Below are 17,144 nucleotides of genomic sequence, written 5' to 3' on the forward strand. Positions count from 1 at the left end.
AGCAGCGGCAGAGTAAGCCCACTGCCCCCTTCTAGTACACTGTAACCGTGGTCAGGACATCCGGACATCCCCCCTGGATCCGCGCCTGACTAGTAGGTGCAGACTTAGAGCGTACGGTTCAGTACATTTCGTAGATGATTCATTCGATTTATGTTCAACCGACGCGCGACAACAGGACACCGATGTGTGAGGTAATTGCATAATTCCTAAATGAGGTAATTTTCCTTCGGTAATTTTCATACGCCAAGAATAACTCGTGCGCCTGGCTACGAAAAGAGCAAGTGCACGACAAACAATAGATGTTCATACTTACAGAACATATCAAATAATACACTTTATATTAGCAGTCTTCCTTATTTATTTTTATAGTCATCATATCGTAGTTGGTTTGAAAAGCCTAATTAGGTTGTAGTTTGACCGGTTTGACGCGATCGCATTTTCCCGCTGGCAACAGTGAGGGCTGACAAAGACGTCGTGTCGTCAAAGAGGAAGAGTTGGAAGCTGCTGTTTATGCGAAGTCGCCCCGGGTAAGGAACCAATTTTTCCGTTTAATTTAAGCACATAGCAAAGAGTTCATGTGCGTCTCAGTGACAAAAACACAGTTTGTTTCCTCATGCTAGTGCATTTCATTTGGTTTCACTCGTCAGAACGTAACTAGCGACGAGTACGTCAGCTGCTGTGTGACTAACTGAAAGAAACTATTTGTATTTGCTTATAATGCTGTTTACTTTCACTGCCAGGTACTTTGCCAGTCTTTCACACTAACGTTGACATCTTGTCTCTCGCTGCCATGACACTGTGCTGCGTTCATTCACGGTGGCGTACGTGCGTGCTGCGAGAAATGTCATTGCACTGGAATGTTTACACGTCCCGGCTATCAGCTGGCTACACCCGTGACTTGTTTTCTTCGCTGTACCCTTTGCAGCACGATGAATACCTATCACTCGTCGGGAATGAGGAAGCGAGCTCGTTTGCTCAGATGGATTTGAGCGGCAAACTAATTATAAAGGCGCAGCTGGGCGACGACATACGCCGCATTCCAATCCACAACGAAGACATCACGTACGACGAGCTAATACTGATGATGCAGCGAGTGTTCCGAGGCAAGCTTACCAGTAACGACGAGGTCACGGTCAAGTACAAGGATGAAGGTGAATACATGTGTATCATTGACTTCGCCTCGGTGGGTGTGTCTTGTCGACTGCTGCCAACATTGACTTTCGGTTGCGACTTTTGCAGATGGTGACCTTATTACCATTTTCGACAGCTCAGACTTGTCTTTTGCGATTCAGTGCAGCCGGATACTGAAGCTAACAATATTCGGTCAGTCTTTTTCAATATTTGGTACCTTGGCAAGTCATTTGAAAGGTTTCTATTACTGTTGTAGTGAACCAGCAACCAGTTCCATTGGAGCCAGACGAAATTAAGCACCTCAGGAAAGAGCTGCAGGAAATTAGGAATGTTGTAAACCGCCTGTTGGACAGATTCGAGCCCCGTCATTTTGTCTCCAACAGTTCAGAGCCAGAAGACAGTGCTGGTAAGTCAAACTACGTGTATTGTTGTTTTTTGCCAGTTTGGTTGTAGTTGATGTTTTAACGAGCCTTGCCCATCAGGAACTGCTCAACTGAAGGCCGCAAATGCTGTTGCACCAAAGGAGTTTGACCCCCTCGCTTCCAAACAGGCGTCTGGTGATGAGCCCAGTGCACAGATGAAACCTAAAGGTACGTAAAAAATTACCTAGGTTAAAGTCAATGACCCAAGTTAAACTTACGATTATGCTCATGGCACATTTACTTTGGTAGCATTGAGTATCCATTATTTATTCCTCTAAGTGCAGCTTTTGATATGCTTTTCCAAGCTGTTAATCGTGGAGGATCACAAACCACTGACGCGGCAGTCAGACCAGTGTAGTGAATCAAAGCCATTTTGGGCCACTGAAAACCATGTTGGCTGCATGATCTGCACTTGCAAGCGGTCATTTCAGTCATCCATTTTTTCTCACTCAATGGTTGTAAGCATTCCACACAAAATAACAAGCTGCTTTGTTGGTGAACAAGACGGGGGGACACTGTGTTTAAGAAAAGCAACATTGGAGATGGACTCCTCTAATTCAAGGCTTGTCCTTTGTAGAATGGTGGAAGAAAATGATAAATTTGGCACTAGAGATGGCTTAATCTAGTCAGCCTTCTTTGGCACATAGTGGCTCTAGGTTGCTACATTGAGGTGACTGGCACATCAACTGTTTGTTATATTGGTGATCACCAGCTGGGATCACTATGCTGTACCTTACTTGTGTTCTATAAGGACATGCTGTGCTTTGTGTATTTTAGTTGGGCACATTTGGGATGGCTTAATTGCCACCCACTGAGTCACTTGAGACTCCTTACCTTGATTACAGTGCGCATGGTTATCTTTCAAAGAAAGGAAACACAACATTTCGTGTCAGTATTCACTCCTTCAAAGAAGCACTAGCAAAACTTTTCACTCTTCTATTTGCTTTATAGATAGCCACCGCCTCTGTAATCACAGTTTGAGACATAAGCACCTCAAATGTGCAAGAAATCATGAATTGTATCATCCTTTATTACAACCAATTTGAAACACGTTCCAAAAGGAAGCACAACTTCAATTGTGTTAAGCAGGGCGCCTTCGCAAATTGCAAAAAATCAGATGTGGTAGTCATTTGATGTCCCTGTCGCGTGGTTCGGTCAGCCCCTGTGCAACAGTTGCAAACCGCACCGTCATCACTCCGCCGAATGCTGAACTGTGGGCATATTGAGTAGAAGAAATGAGAAAGGTTCTTCGCATTCCGACAAAAGTGACGGCAGAGGACCACGTTTGTCTATCATCGAAAGCAGCGGCACACAGAGTCAAGGAGGAAAGAAGGGATGAGCCCACATTTTCCTGGCACTTTCCTCATAGCCACTAATGCTATGTGGACACTGCAACATTGTACTGCCTTCAGGAGAAGCCCAGATCACAACAGAAAAAGTTTCAATGTTTTTTCGCCGGTGTACTAAAAAAACCAGTCATGCCATCGCTGCCATGTTGTGGTCCATACACACCGATAAAGGGCTGTCTGAGAGTGACAACGATGGACCGAGAACTGCAACGAAATTTCAGTTTTTCAAAATTTGTTAAAAAGGAGTGGTATATACTACTGGAGCAATCTCGGCAAAGCTGCCGAGCAGGTAGTTGTATAGTTTTCATATTGGCAGCCTTTAAACCGCATCTAAGCAGACGACGCATGCACTTGGTGGTTGCCACTATGACGCAAGTCCCAGCACGCTACCTCTGAGCTTTTCCAGCATGCCGCGGGCGCAACCTCATCTCAGCCGTGATGCCACAGAGCCGAGCGTTCTATGTCATGCATCACTTTTGGCAAGTGCTTATGGCAGCTTTCTCTTCAGTTCTAGTGTTATAAATGGCTGTCCTTGCAAATATTTCGTGACGCTTCCACTCATAATTAAGCGTCAAATTTTGCATCTCCTCTGTATCTAAACTATGTTCAGCAAGCCTTTTCGCATGGTCCAAAATTTTGTTGCAGTTGGTGAAAAATACATTTTCATTCTGTGAAGGTAAACAAACATTCCTGGTTTCATGTTTTTCTGATTGCCAGAATCGGATGGAGGCTACATTTTTCTCGTAAAAAAATTGGGTGTGCGTTAGATTTCTTGGTTTGGAGAGCACTAACATCTTTTCTATGTTAATACCATTAGGAGCTCTGATTTTATTCCTATGTTTGTTTCTACTTTGAACCCATGTGAATAGGGTTCAGGGTAATTGGATAAATATTGCCAAATGAAGTAGTGATGTGTTTTGACATTCTTATTTTTTTAATGCCTCTTTAATTCAGCCTGCCTGATAAATGGGAGGTTTTCATTGTTTCCATCAAGGCTGAATGAATATAAGTCAACTGTAGTAAACTTTGCTGCTCAACTCTCATGTCATGGTTTTGGCACCATATACGGTGAAGCTGCGATATAAAGAATATGGCTATAGTATTCTTGGATATAACGAAGTAAATCTAAAATTAGTTTTTTTTTCTTTAGTATCAGCATGTGTGCGTACAACGAATATTGAATATAACTAAAGTACATTTTTGTTTGCGATAACGAGGTTCAGCTGTAGTAGCTTGAAATAGCTAGTAAAGTATCGCAATTGTACTCTTGTGGCAGGTGAAAATGGCCGGGTGGGCACTCCAGACAGCATCTCTAGCCTGGATTCAGCCTGCGGCCACTCAGCATAAGCTCCATCTGCAGCAGCAACAACAGCAGCAGCAACAACATCAGCAACAGCAGCAACAACACGTGCATCTTCAGCAGCAGCAGCAGCATCACTACCCTCAGCATCCCAGTCAGCCTGGAGTTGCATACGTGGGACAGCCTGGAGCACAGCAGCCTTACGCACCTCACGGTTGGTGGATGTCTTATGTCTGGGAGATTTCCACATGAAATCGGTGCCCTGTTATCTCTTCCATTTCATTGCTTGTCGTCTTCATGACGACTATATTCGTTATTGGCTATATTGGTACAAATTTCGGTGACAACTACTGCTCGTCACATTTCCCCCAAGAATGCCAGTGAAAGGAGGTTTTTACCTGTCATTTACTTTAAACATAAGAAATAAGGCAAATGTTTTTTTTTTCTGATAGAAATGTTGCATTTATTGCCATTAAATTGTAATTTTCCTCCTAGCCTGCAAGACTTGGTAGTGCAGTAACAATGTATACGTGTGACAGTAAGCGTTAGTAAGCACAAGCCAGCCAGAGCTCTCACTGTCAGGGTTCCATAGAAAAATATGGTATGTGTGGCTCCTCCCACACCTGTTTGCAATGCTTGACTGAGACGCAACTATAGCCCATGCGGCGAGAGCCTATGTGGAAGAATAAAAGATGTGCAGTTGGCCACAAACATTTATGAGACGCAGGACATGGACACAACAAATTTCTGCTTTGTTAAATGGACATTAATGAGAAAAATACTTTGAGCTGTGTTAGTAAATTACTCTTCTGCAATGTTAAAGGGGCCCTGAACCACTTTGTATCGAAGTGCAGAAAGGCATTTGAAGTGCAAATAGGCTTTTTCAGAAATACTTTGGTGCCACAAAAAGTACTTCAATGCGTTCAGCAGAAGCGGAGTTATTGGCAATCAAACACGGCCTACGCCGTGCTGCCGTTCCTTTCCTCCTTCAATGCCTTGCACTGCGAAGGCTACGGTGAAGTGAGGCATGGCCACAACACTCGCCTTCTAAATGTCATTGTGGGTGCAGTTCAAATTTCATTTTGGATGTTAACGTAGACTGTCCACGACTTCCAATTTTGGTGTCTACGGAACGCTAATCATGAGCCAAACGCGGTTGCCCTCGGCAAGCTGCAGTGCAGCTTAGCCAGTGGACTCGTGGTGACACCCTGCGGCGGCCGTGGCATCTACGCTACGTAGCCGACTGCAGCTACTAATAGCAGCCGCATATGGGAACCCGCTTTATTATGAAATAAAGCGTCCAGAAAAGAGTGAGGAACATGGCTTCTGTTGAAAAGAGAGCGTTTGAGAGAATGGTGACTTCGCGCTCCGCTTGCGAGTTCCACACATCGCATACGACTGCGAAACTTGGCTGAGATGTTCGCAGCAGCGTATGCTACCCGCGGACTATGTTATTTCACCAAGCCCGAGGATTGGTTCGGGGCCCCTCTAAATTCCACTATTACTGTGAGAGGAGGCTGAGTAAATCACAAAAAGTAGTGAAAACAAAAAACAGGTGGCCAGCATATGCTGCCTTGAAGTTCATGTTACCACCTTGCCATGACATCATGAATTCGACCCTTGCGGGACCACAAGATTTGGTTTAATTATCCGAAAGGTTGAATTAACTGACGGTGGCAGACTGAGTGAACTCATATATTTTATTGCTTTAAGTAGTCTCGTCGTCATCATCAGACTATTTCAATGCAGTATTACAATAAGTATACATGCCGTCGTCGGTCAGTAGCCCAGACCACAACACTGTTGTCGGCGCTGAGAACATCATCGAAAAAGATTCATAGCCCAGAGCACAGCGCAAGTTGTCGTCATTACTGCAGTACAGGTTTCTGCCGTCTACATCGTCGGCTGAGGAAGCAGTAGCACCGTCTTCAGAATTTCTTGTGTTTACAAGCTTCTTACCAACTGCTGCGCACATAAGGAGGCACTGTGTGGGGGTCAAATTAACCAAAGCACCATACTTTGGCATTAAAACTAGATAAGTTTTCTTTCCATAGCAATACATATATGGTTTATCACCAGGACTTTCCAGTGTGTTTGAATTAAGTGAGAAGTCAAATTAACCGATGTTGAAATAATGAAAGTCAACCGTACAAGGTGCAATTGTAGGACCACACAAAGGCAAGAAACTATTTTACCTACCTGCATATAAAATGGATCAGGAACATGTACGAAACATTGTATTTCATTATTAACGCTGCACTGCCTGCTTATTCACCCTCACTTTCCTAAGGTGACCCATTGCCAATGAAGTCCACCCACAAGTATTCATCTGTGCTGTCTAGAGCATTCAATATTAAAGTCTCACAGAAGTGCGCCTATGTAACGAGAAGCCAGTGCAGCTCATACAACGGGTAATGTGGAGTACAAAGCAGAGTAACACATGCATTTCATACTGCAAGTAATGTAAAAGGGCTTAAAATTAACTTGTGCTGAAGGAAAGGGAGGATCGATTTGGGTGGCATTACGTCGTCACGCATAGGTAGCATTCTTATATATACATGACTGTTCATATATATCATTACAATCATTAGTGTTTCTCCGTTGCATTTTGCTGCAGTAGCTAAATGCTCACTGCAAGATGCAGAGGACATTGTAGCTTTATGTAGGCATAGGCTGTGAACTCCTCCTAGATTTCAGGGAAGGATTTTTTATTGGGATCTCGGAAACTTTGTCTCTTTCTGCTGCATGCAAAATGGGCTTCATTGTGTTGCTGATTCCATGGCTGCTCCCTTTATTCATTCCAAATGGTCACACCATGGCATCATTGCAGGTAGTTTCGGAAGTTAAAGGGGCCCTGAACCACCCCTCGGGCTTGGTGAAAAAACACAGGCCACATATAGCGTACGCTGCTGTGAACATCTCAGCCAAATTTTGCAGTCGTGCATGGCGTGTGGATCTGGCAAGCAGAGCGCAAAGTCACCTTTCTCTCAAACGCTCCCTTTTCAACAGAAGCCTGCTCCTCACTTTTTTCTGGATGCTTTATTTCATTATATAGCAGATTCCCATACATGGCTGCTGTTGGCCAATAGCCAACATCATTCAAGAAGGGTGTTTGGATCAGTGTGCTTCTTCCTACTGTTACTGTCTATATTGACGCATTTTAATAAACAGGCTGAAGTAAACAAAAATCTGCTTTAGAATTTCGATAATAATTACATACTTCCAGAAGACGCGGACTATCATCTGCTCACGCTCGACCGTGGCCGCCCGTGTAGGAATTAAACTTTGGCCACCCTGCTTATTGGTGTTGTAACTGTTGAGTCTCGCTAATTCCGGCTAGTTTTGAACGCTCAACTAGCCTAAGGTCAGACCACACGCACGCTTTCCAGCGCACACTCACTCCTGGCCACTCCTGGTTAGGCACCTTGGCAGACTTCGCTGCGTAATGAGCCATTGATAGCGCTTTAAAATGTGCAAGTTGGATGTGGCTACTATCTCTTCCCCAGACCACTGACGCATGCGCCCACATTATGATCGTACTCCTGTAAGCTAATTCCAGTGAACATTCAGTGGCATTAGTAGAAGAAAGCGAAGCTTCTTCCGGCATTCTCATAGAAGTAACAGCAAAGGATAAGGCTTAATCTGTGCCAGATGCGGAGCTGTATAGGGCTAACTGACGTGCATGTGAGTGGCATGCGATGCCACAAGGCCACCACCTCTATTTTCTGTGGTGTACCCAATCTTCAGTTTCACTTTCGAAGCTTCCCTGCACTTGGCACAAAATTACGTCTTCATATCTTGATTGCAGACTCACCAGTTATCTAAATAAGTTAGATTTCGACACAAGATTGTCGCATTACTACTCCATGAGACAGGAGCAGCCAGATTCTAGAATTAAGAGAAGTTCTTGGCTAATAAATAAAAAAGTAAGCCTATGAGTAAGCCTAATTAAAATTAAGTAAGCCTAATTAAATGTTTTACCACCTAATGAAGCAAGGAAATATGTCGGCACTCTAAAAACAATATTTAAAGTGGTCCTGACCTATCCCTCGGGCTTGGTGAAAAAACAAAGTCCACGGATACCATACGCTGCTGTGAACATCTCAGCCAAATTTTGCATTCGTGCACAGCTTGAAGTCACCTTTTCCTCAAACACTCCCTTTTCAACACAAGCCTTCTCCTCGCTCTTTTCGGGGCTGCTATGTTTTGTCATATAGCAGATTCCCATTCGCTGCTGCTATTGGCCAATAGATGACATCTGTCATGAAGGGTGTTTGGATTAGTGTGCTTCTTCCTACTGTTGTTGATGCAGTTTAAAAAACAGGCTGAAGTAAGTGAAAATCAATGTTTCAAATTTTGACAAGAATTAGATACTTCCGGAAGTACAACTATCGTACTATCACTGATTGTTGTTTGCTAACACTTCGTCGCACCTGCCTGCATAAGAATTAAACTTTGGCCAAATTGCTTATCAGTGTCGGGTTATCAGCTGTCGGATCTCGCTAATTTTGATTAGTTTTGAACAATGAACTAGCCTTGAACCATGGGAAACATAGAGGGCCCCTAAACCAACCACAGGTCGAAATTTAGTTGTGGTGTTGCAGTTGTGCTCGGGTCTACAATGAACACGTAGCCGCGAGAATTTTTCGAAATGGTGCCGTAATAGCTGAGTTGCACACGTTTGATGATCGGAAACATGGCCCTCGCTTGTTTCGCTCTTTCCTTTGCTATTCTCCTCGTCGGCTGGTCTCTCCTCTTCGCCGAGTGCTCCTCCAAATGTCACGTGACATACGTCATCGCCAACGCGCTTCTCAAAACACTGTTCACTTCCGGTTAAGGCACGTCCACGCTAGCGGCAAATATACCGACGGCAAACCGGCCTCCAGTGCCCTAGAACGTCTGCCGCGCGAGAGGTGTCCAAAGTAGACGGCAGTTCGGCCGGCGCACTGCCCGCAGCACATCGATGGGCCAATTGACGACTGTAAAGCTGCGCGCCTCCACCACCGGCGATGAAAACATCGGTTGTTCCAAGCGAAATAATTTCCGCTAGATAAAGCAATGCTTAAATTGTACATTTTATGAAAAACGATATCCACTGTCAAACGTTAAACATTAACGAGAGCTCCAATACTTGTCCAGCTCAGCTGCAGTGCATAGCTACCGACGGGAGACGACTGGCTTGGCTGTGCTCGCATCGCAGCCGATGGCGCCACTAATATCAGTGTATTTTTCTTTATGTACAATTATTGCGAAGAGCGGCAACAACGATGAGAATATTGCGGCTTGTGAGCGTTGGTAATTCATTCCGAAGCTTTGAAGTGAACCAGAAAAGGCCTAGCGACAATATCGGCGCCGTCGAGCGATCAGCAGCGGTGAGGCTGCCGCATAAATGAGTCCCGTTCTCATGCTCCCTACGGCAAGGAAATTTCGCCATTCGCGAACAAAACCGCCGTCGAACGGCGGCCTGTGAATGGCAAACGGCGTACGGCGAGTTACCGTGCCGGTAACGTGGACAGGCCTTAGCCGCGACTTCGCGCTTCTCGGCTACCCGCTGTTGCTTCCATGCCGGCCCGTGCTCAAGCGAAGCGTGCCGCTATGGACCCTGTGTCGCGCGCACGTCTAGAAAGGCCAACACTGTCGCACTGTTCACGCAGCTAATCAGACCGCTAAGCACGACTGTGTTGGAACGCAAGCGATTTAGCACTTGCGTTGCGGGCTCTAATTACCCATTCGCAAATGCACACAAGCAAGCAACACGACGAGGAAGAGCAGGGAGCTCGCGTACTTGCTAGCAGACTAACTGGAATTCGTAGGTTCTTGCTCGACCAATCGACAATACCATTGACATCACCAGATGCACCCTGTGACATCATAACGAGCCGCTGAGGGTACCGGAAAGGCTCGGAGACGAGCACGGCATTATTTTTAAAATTTTGTAGTGCGCCCGCGGCGGGTAGTGCTGCAGCGTTTAGCCTAGTTGATCGTGACGGCATTCTGAACTCGATGCGCGTGCTTACTTGAAATCTTTAAAAAATATCGAAGGTGGTTTAGAGATCCTTTAAAGGGACCCTGAAACAGATTTTTATGATATTGTACAAACGTACTGAGTCGATAGAGTAGGTCCTTCTGGTCATTTATTGACGCATCTAAGTGCTCCATGTAAAGCGTGTAATTTATTATAAGGTTTTAAAAATGTACATCGCTAGCGATCGCAGCACGCCAGTTGCCTGATTTTTCCGCCGCCCCTGACCAAGTGATGCGAGGTGACCATATGACGCCAGTAGGGTGAGCTATCGGATTGCCTGCCCAGGGCAGGTCATCAATAATTTTAACACGAAAGTGTTTTATGCCGGGGTCCACCAAGACTTCAGTGACGTATTTCCGTCACGGAAATACGTCAGCTTACAATGTACACGAACATAATACAAAGAAAGAAACCAGAAGAAAAAGTTCCACAAACATGCAAAATTTGGAAATCGAACCCACGACCTCTCGGTCCGCGACGATAGATCGCCGAGCGTTTAACCCATTGCGCCACAAACGCATTTGCAGAGAGCTACACAGACGCGCCTTATATATCTAACACTCCTCCGTGTACCCGCGCTCTTGCTCGGGGCGGTGCCGCCGCCTACGAGCAGAAAAGAGACGTACTGCATTATGACACTAACGCGCACCGACAGTGAACGCTTCGGTGGTCTCAGCACTACGACTATAGTGCCTAGAATATACTTACTAGTGTGCCGACCGCCGGGCGTTTCTAATGGGAGACGCTGGCACCGCCGGTGATGCCTTCCGCCGGAGGCCACCAGACGGCGACACTGTTTGGGACCGTGCTAACCGAGCGGCGCATCGCGCGTCGCTTGCGCTTCGGATGCACTTTGGATGCGCGTTCGTAAGCGCTTGTCATCATAAATGCTCATGGTCATCGACGTTGGTAGTCGTGATGGAGGAGACGTGCCACCAGGCGTCAGCGTGGGTGCATCAACGCCTAAGGGCGCTTTAGCCACAAAACACCAATAGACATTATATATCAATGTGCAACAAACATTACACTACTTCTGTGAAGACACGTTTCACTTTCGTGTTCTATACCGATTCCTATATAAGAGGGATCAACCACATTTTTTTTCTAACTTTATGGCGAACAAATGATGTTCATAATAGTTGGAATGTTAGTTAATTTGTTTCATAAGAAAAGAAACTAACAAAGAGAATGCACAAGGACAATTTATCACTACACTCAAGCACTTCCGGCTCACAGCAAGTGTCGTCTGCTTGTGCTACGGCGTTGTTACAATGTGTTCCATGTTGACGAGAGCTGCGCGGTCAGTGTTGGTCTCTATATTTCTTTTCACGAGCATCATGGTTCGCCCTTGTTACGTTGTGGGCTGCAAACGTAGCGACTGGCAATATGTCAAGCTGCGACATTATGTCCCTCTTCAAGGCATCAGACCCGCGGAGTGGCTGCAGCGCATCGGACTGTTGGTCTCCGATCGGCGCCAGGATTTGCGCGTTTGCGGCTGTCACCTTACGCCGGAGGTTTACCACCACAATAGTGTTTTGAGTGTCCGGTATTCGGGTAAGCGTAAGGGGACTGAGCCTCTTATGGGATAAGCGGAGGCGCAAACGTGAATGGCCAGCACTGTGCAGTGACCTGGTGGCAAATCGCTCAACCTAACAACTAATAAAGCAGTAACGAAGTGTATTCTACTTGGCTGGTGTAAATTTTTGGCAGGAGCGTAAATGTGAACACATTGTTTTTCTAATTGTTTAAAGTGTTTTTACACTTGGTTACAGCAGTATTAGCTCTTTGTTTGGCTGGTTAAGCTCCCTGCCAGCAGGTGGCTGGACCGTGCAGATCGATCTATCAGGCCGCTCGCGTATGTCAAAGCTAAAGCTTCTTCATCACAGCAATTGTAGTATGGAAGAGCTTTAATGTATGCCTCCACCCATCTGTCAAAACATCCAGCTCTCCTGTGGTTACCGGAATACCGGACACTCAGCGCTGCAACAGAATGCTTTCAACGTATGCTGCTTCGATAGCTCTCGCGTGTGATCGACTGCCAGGCAGCTGGTGGAGAGGTCGGAGAGGCTTCGTGCCCTGGCTCCAAGACAACTGAAAGTTGTCTTGGAGCCAGGGCACGAAGGGCACGTGCCCTAGCTCCAAGACAACTGAAAGTTGTCTTGGAGCTAGGGCACGAAACCGTCTCCCCCCCTATGATGGGGGGGGGGGAGACGTAGAACCAGTGAAGGCGGAGCTTAGCCCCGCTTGCTCGGTGAACGAGTTGAGGAGAGAATTCATGGCTATGGAGGAGGGTAACTTGTAATCGTTCGTAGCTCTCTTAATATGAGACGCTTCACAAAAATTGTGGTGCGAATGTTTTACTGTAGCTGCACCCTATGCGTCTACAAAATTTGTCCAAGCCATTTCGGGGACCCTTTAAGGTGAGACCACATGTACGCTTGCCAGCGCGTGCTCACTCCTGGCCACTCCTGGCTAGATGCCTCGGCAGACTTTGTTTCGTATTGAGCTATTCGCAACATGCGCAGTTTGGTTGTGGTTGCTATCTGTCAGTCAAGCTGGTGCTGGATAAAGCTAGCCCACACCACATAGTAGCATGGCCAAACAGGAGCATATGAGCACGAGCGCGCACTCCAGCCATGTTGTTCGCATACTGTTAAACCTGCTTATAACGAACCTTCATATAACAAATTCCTGGATATAACGAAGCTTTTCTATTCCCTGCGTTACTCCATAGAAGCACATGTATTTGAGACCTCTATGTAACGAAGTGGCAGCGGGAGACCCCCTCGATATAATGAATTTTCCCCTCCGACAACCTAGATTTCGCCCAAAATTTTGTCATTTTTGTGCGAGCAGCAACCGGAAGCACCTTCTTCGCCGCAACGGAATGCGAAGCGAGCGCACGTGTGCGTGCATGCGTGTGTGTGCGAAGCGGGCCTGCATCCCACGCCCCGGTAAACTTGCCACCGAGGGCGTGACCTTTCCCCCTCACTCCATTCAAACCTGATCCTGCCGCTTGCTGCAGCTGGCCTAGCCCGCCAAGCCTGCACTCTCTCCTTTTCCAGTTGATGTTGCTGATGCGCTGGTACACGCTGTGACACATCACACTCGATGAGCGCAGACACGCGCTGTCAAACGCTGGCGGCGTGTAAAAGCGCCGCTGGAGAAGTGAGCGAAGTGACCTTCGTGCTGTTGTCTATCGCTTCAACGCAAACTGAGCGCCGAGAACACAGCACGCACAAAGCTAAGAGCCGCTGACGCACCTACACTGCTAGGCTCTGCCCCAACGCAGATCGCTTTCAAGATAGGGCCCGCGCGACCGCGCGCCACCGCGCAGAACGCAGTTGATGCCAGAGTACAATACAACGCCACCCCGCTATCTCTCCCCCCTCGCTCCCTCGCCGGTGCCTCGAGCGGAACGGAAGAAGGCGCACTTCCTCCCTGCTTTTCTTGCGCGTGTGAGATTTAGACGCGGTCGTCGGCTCCCCTCGCACGTTCTCACTCACACATACAGCATACGGCGCGCAGCGACTGCGCGCCGTAAGCCCTTGGACTTTATACGGAATATCTATGAGCCAAAACCAATTTTAGGGCCACAACGTGTCATAGACACCATCTTTATATAGCAAATACGGATCTCAAGGGCCATAATTTTGCTGGCGGAAACCGAAAATATGTCATAGTTGTCGCCCCCGGCACTTTGGGCGGCCAATGCCATCGTTAAGCCACCAAGCCAAGCGACATGAAAAGTCAAAATGGCCACTCGGGCTGGCGCGGTGTGGCAGTTCGCAACGTATGATGCGGGAACGGTCCCACAGTTGCGATGCAACAGCGGGGTTACCAATGCATTGGGTTCCATGGCAGCTGTGGCGGGACCGGCTGAAAACGACGTAACAGCCGGGAAAACGCAGCCCCCGGTAATGTAACAGCGGGGTTCTACTGTAACACTATACGACGCTACGACGCCATCGTGACGCTCGCTCTTCGTTTCCGATGCCTCGCGCTTGCGCGAAACGACACGCGTCCACGCATCCGGTACCTGGTGTGACATTCCAAGGATGAGTGCTTCGACGAAAACGGAAAACGGGTGCGCGTTACAATTAAGGGCGTGTTAGAATCGAGTAAATACAGTAAGCGTTTCTTTTTTGAATTTTCGTGCCGAACCTGCATATAACGAAATCCTCTTTATAACCTCTTTATAATCCTCTTTATAAAAATCCTCTTTATAATCCTCTTTAAAATTTGTCAATTTCGTTATATCCAGGTTTAACTGTAGTTAGCCACTACATTTGCATGTAGCTGTGTCTGCAGCGTAGCATGGCGGCAGCCATGGGGTGCCGCAGCATTCCGCTCGCTGACATCACTGCAGCACACTGAGAACAACGTGATCTGATTGGTATCTATAGGTTACGTGACTCAAGGCCTGAACACCAACATTTGAGGAACAGGCCATCTGCTTCCCTAGTCACACACCCTTGAGGTTTCACCATCACAGTCGAAGCTCATTATGTTAGGAATCCTTTCAACGCAAGTCCGGAGCATGGCATCAGTTGGTTAGCCGATGTGCGCACTGCCGACGTACTCGCACGAGCGAACATGACGATGACATTTGTTCAACCCTCGGAAATTTTCAGTATGTCGTAGAGGTAGTACGAAAGGCAATTTGCTACTCACGTCACTCGGTGCAAGAATAGCTACACGTAGCTATCTAGTACATTGTAGCACAGCGAAGGGATGAGACACCATAAACTCAACTATAAGCTGAGGAATAGCCTCCGAGTTCAGCACTTCATTGGCGCCAAAATCGGAAGTAGTGGCACCTATGTGAACATCCAGAATTAAATTTGAACTGCACACCATGGTCACGTTCAGTAGGTGTAGAGTTGAAGGCACTGCCCCGCTCCACCATAGCGTTCACCGGGAGCGCCGTGAAGGGGGATCAAAGGCGATCTTTAATTGCCAATAACTTTGCTCCTGCTGAATGCATTGAATTACTACTTTTTGCTGCAATGTATTTCTGAAATAGTCTACTTTAATGTCAAGTAGATTTCTCGACTTTGTGGTTAAGGGCCTCTTAAAGGGACATACATACCTGGTTGTGCAGCAGGGACTCTGCCACATTAGAAGAATAGTCATTTTTGCGAACTCCAGTTCATTAATTTCGTTTTCATGAGTTGTTTATTAGACAAGAAATTAAAGGCTGAAATTCAATTTCTGAATTTCACGCAGACCCTAGCTTTGGTATGTCGGTGTGACGTCACGGATTTCAACGTATTATTTCGTACTTGGTCTCAATTGACTCAGCAAAGAGTTCTCAAAACTTTCCATGTTCTATCTTTGGCTCCTTTGAAGCAGTGTAATCCATTTTTACCAACAATCAATTAACTAGGCCTTAGCAGGTGCAGTAAATATTCATGGTGTCACGGTGAGCCGGTGTGGGAACTTCAAGACAGTGTCGCCACCAGTCTTTCCTTTGTGCACCTCTTCTGGCTTACCCAGCCCCCTCTCGCAGTAAGATAGTGTTCCATTTAGTATTGTATACAGCTAATTTATTAATACGCATGAAATTACTTTTCTCATTAGTGTCCCTTTAAAAAGCATTGCTTGTCTTCTTTGAATCTCTGCTACTTTTCATGTTTATTTCGACAGTCCAAGGAACATGATATCTGTTTGCTGGATTTCTCGAGACATCACGATCCATCAGCAATGCTACCTCTTTTATTTTTGCACTACTATTTTGCCAAATAAAAAAGAAAATTTTAATCATCTCAAAAGTAAAATAAAGGCCTCCGTTGTGCTTTTCTGGTCTTAAAGGGGCCCTGAACCACCTTTCTTAAAAACTCAGAAATGCCTTAGAACGAGTTTGGTACTCACCAGCAATATATTACCATAATTTTTTAGAGAAGAGTGCGGTATTTACCTTTCCCATTAGCCCTTAATGTCCTCTACTCAAAAGGGGTGGGGCGGCACTGGTGGCAGTAGAGTGGCATTGCCTTGCCTGCTGCGTTACGGCGAGAGGGCTCGTCACTGCACCCTGCAGTGGCCGTGGTATTTGTGCTACGCGGCTATGCGCAACATTAAGTGCGTGGCAGGGCTGGAGTGCATGCTTTGTGTGCTCCAGACTGGTTGTGCTACGTGGTGCAGTTCGGCTTTGTCCTGCACGGATAGTAGTGCATATTTGAGTGCTATTCAAAGCACGTCTAGCCAGGAGTGAGCGTGTGACCCATGTAGATGCTAACCGCCACTCCGCGTGAGGCGCTGCAGGCTTAGCTTACGCGTAGTCTGGACTTAAGTTTCGCATGTTTCGAGGCTAGTTGAGTGTTCGACTAATTGAAATTAACGAGACCTAATGGCTACGACACCAATAAGCAGTGTGGTCAAAGTTTAATTCCTGCACGGGCGGGCACGGCCGAGCATGAGCAGAGGGTAGTCGGCTTCCTTTGAAAGTGTGTGATTCCTATCAGAATTTGAAGTGCAGATTTTTGCTTACTTCAGCCTGTTTTGTTCACTACATCAACTATTAACTCAACAGCAGGAAGAAGTGCACTGATCCAAACACGCTTCTTGATGTCAGCTATTGGGCAGTGGCAGTGCTCTATAAGAATCTGCCTGCTGACATTAAGGGGCAGCCACAGGAATCACTGAGTGAGAAGGCCTCTGTTGAAAAGTGAGTGCCTGAGTAAAAGGTAACTTTACGCTCCGCTTGTGAGACCCACACGCTGCACACGAATGGAAAATTCCACCGAGATGTTGACGGTAGCATATGCTATCCACGGAATGTGCTTTTTCACCAAGCACAAGCGCCAAGCACAAGGGGTGGGCCAGTGCGCCTCGTTAAAAGCTCCAAGATCAGTCTGAGTTTGAAAATTTGTTATACTGTAGAATCTTCGTAAACGGAACCTCAAAGGAGCGGAGAA

At 46.6% G+C, this 17,144-nt stretch overlaps 1 protein-coding gene across 1 annotated transcript in view; it reads left to right on the forward strand.

The window, feature by feature from the left end:
* Positions 1 to 929: 929 nt before the first annotated feature.
* Positions 930 to 17,144, forward strand: part of LOC119462174 (protein TFG-like) — a 32,402-nt gene continuing 16,187 nt past the window's right edge. Inside the window, 5 exon segments of the mRNA XM_049672528.1 lie at positions 930 to 948; positions 951 to 1,151; positions 1,240 to 1,323; positions 1,388 to 1,537; positions 1,614 to 1,721. Of these exon segments, the coding sequence (XP_049528485.1) occupies positions 930 to 948; positions 951 to 1,151; positions 1,240 to 1,323; positions 1,388 to 1,537; positions 1,614 to 1,721 (562 nt within the window).

This window comes from Dermacentor silvarum, chromosome 8, assembly GCF_013339745.2.
Source record: "Dermacentor silvarum isolate Dsil-2018 chromosome 8, BIME_Dsil_1.4, whole genome shotgun sequence".
In the NCBI taxonomy this organism is placed as follows: Eukaryota; Metazoa; Arthropoda; class Arachnida; order Ixodida; family Ixodidae; genus Dermacentor; species Dermacentor silvarum.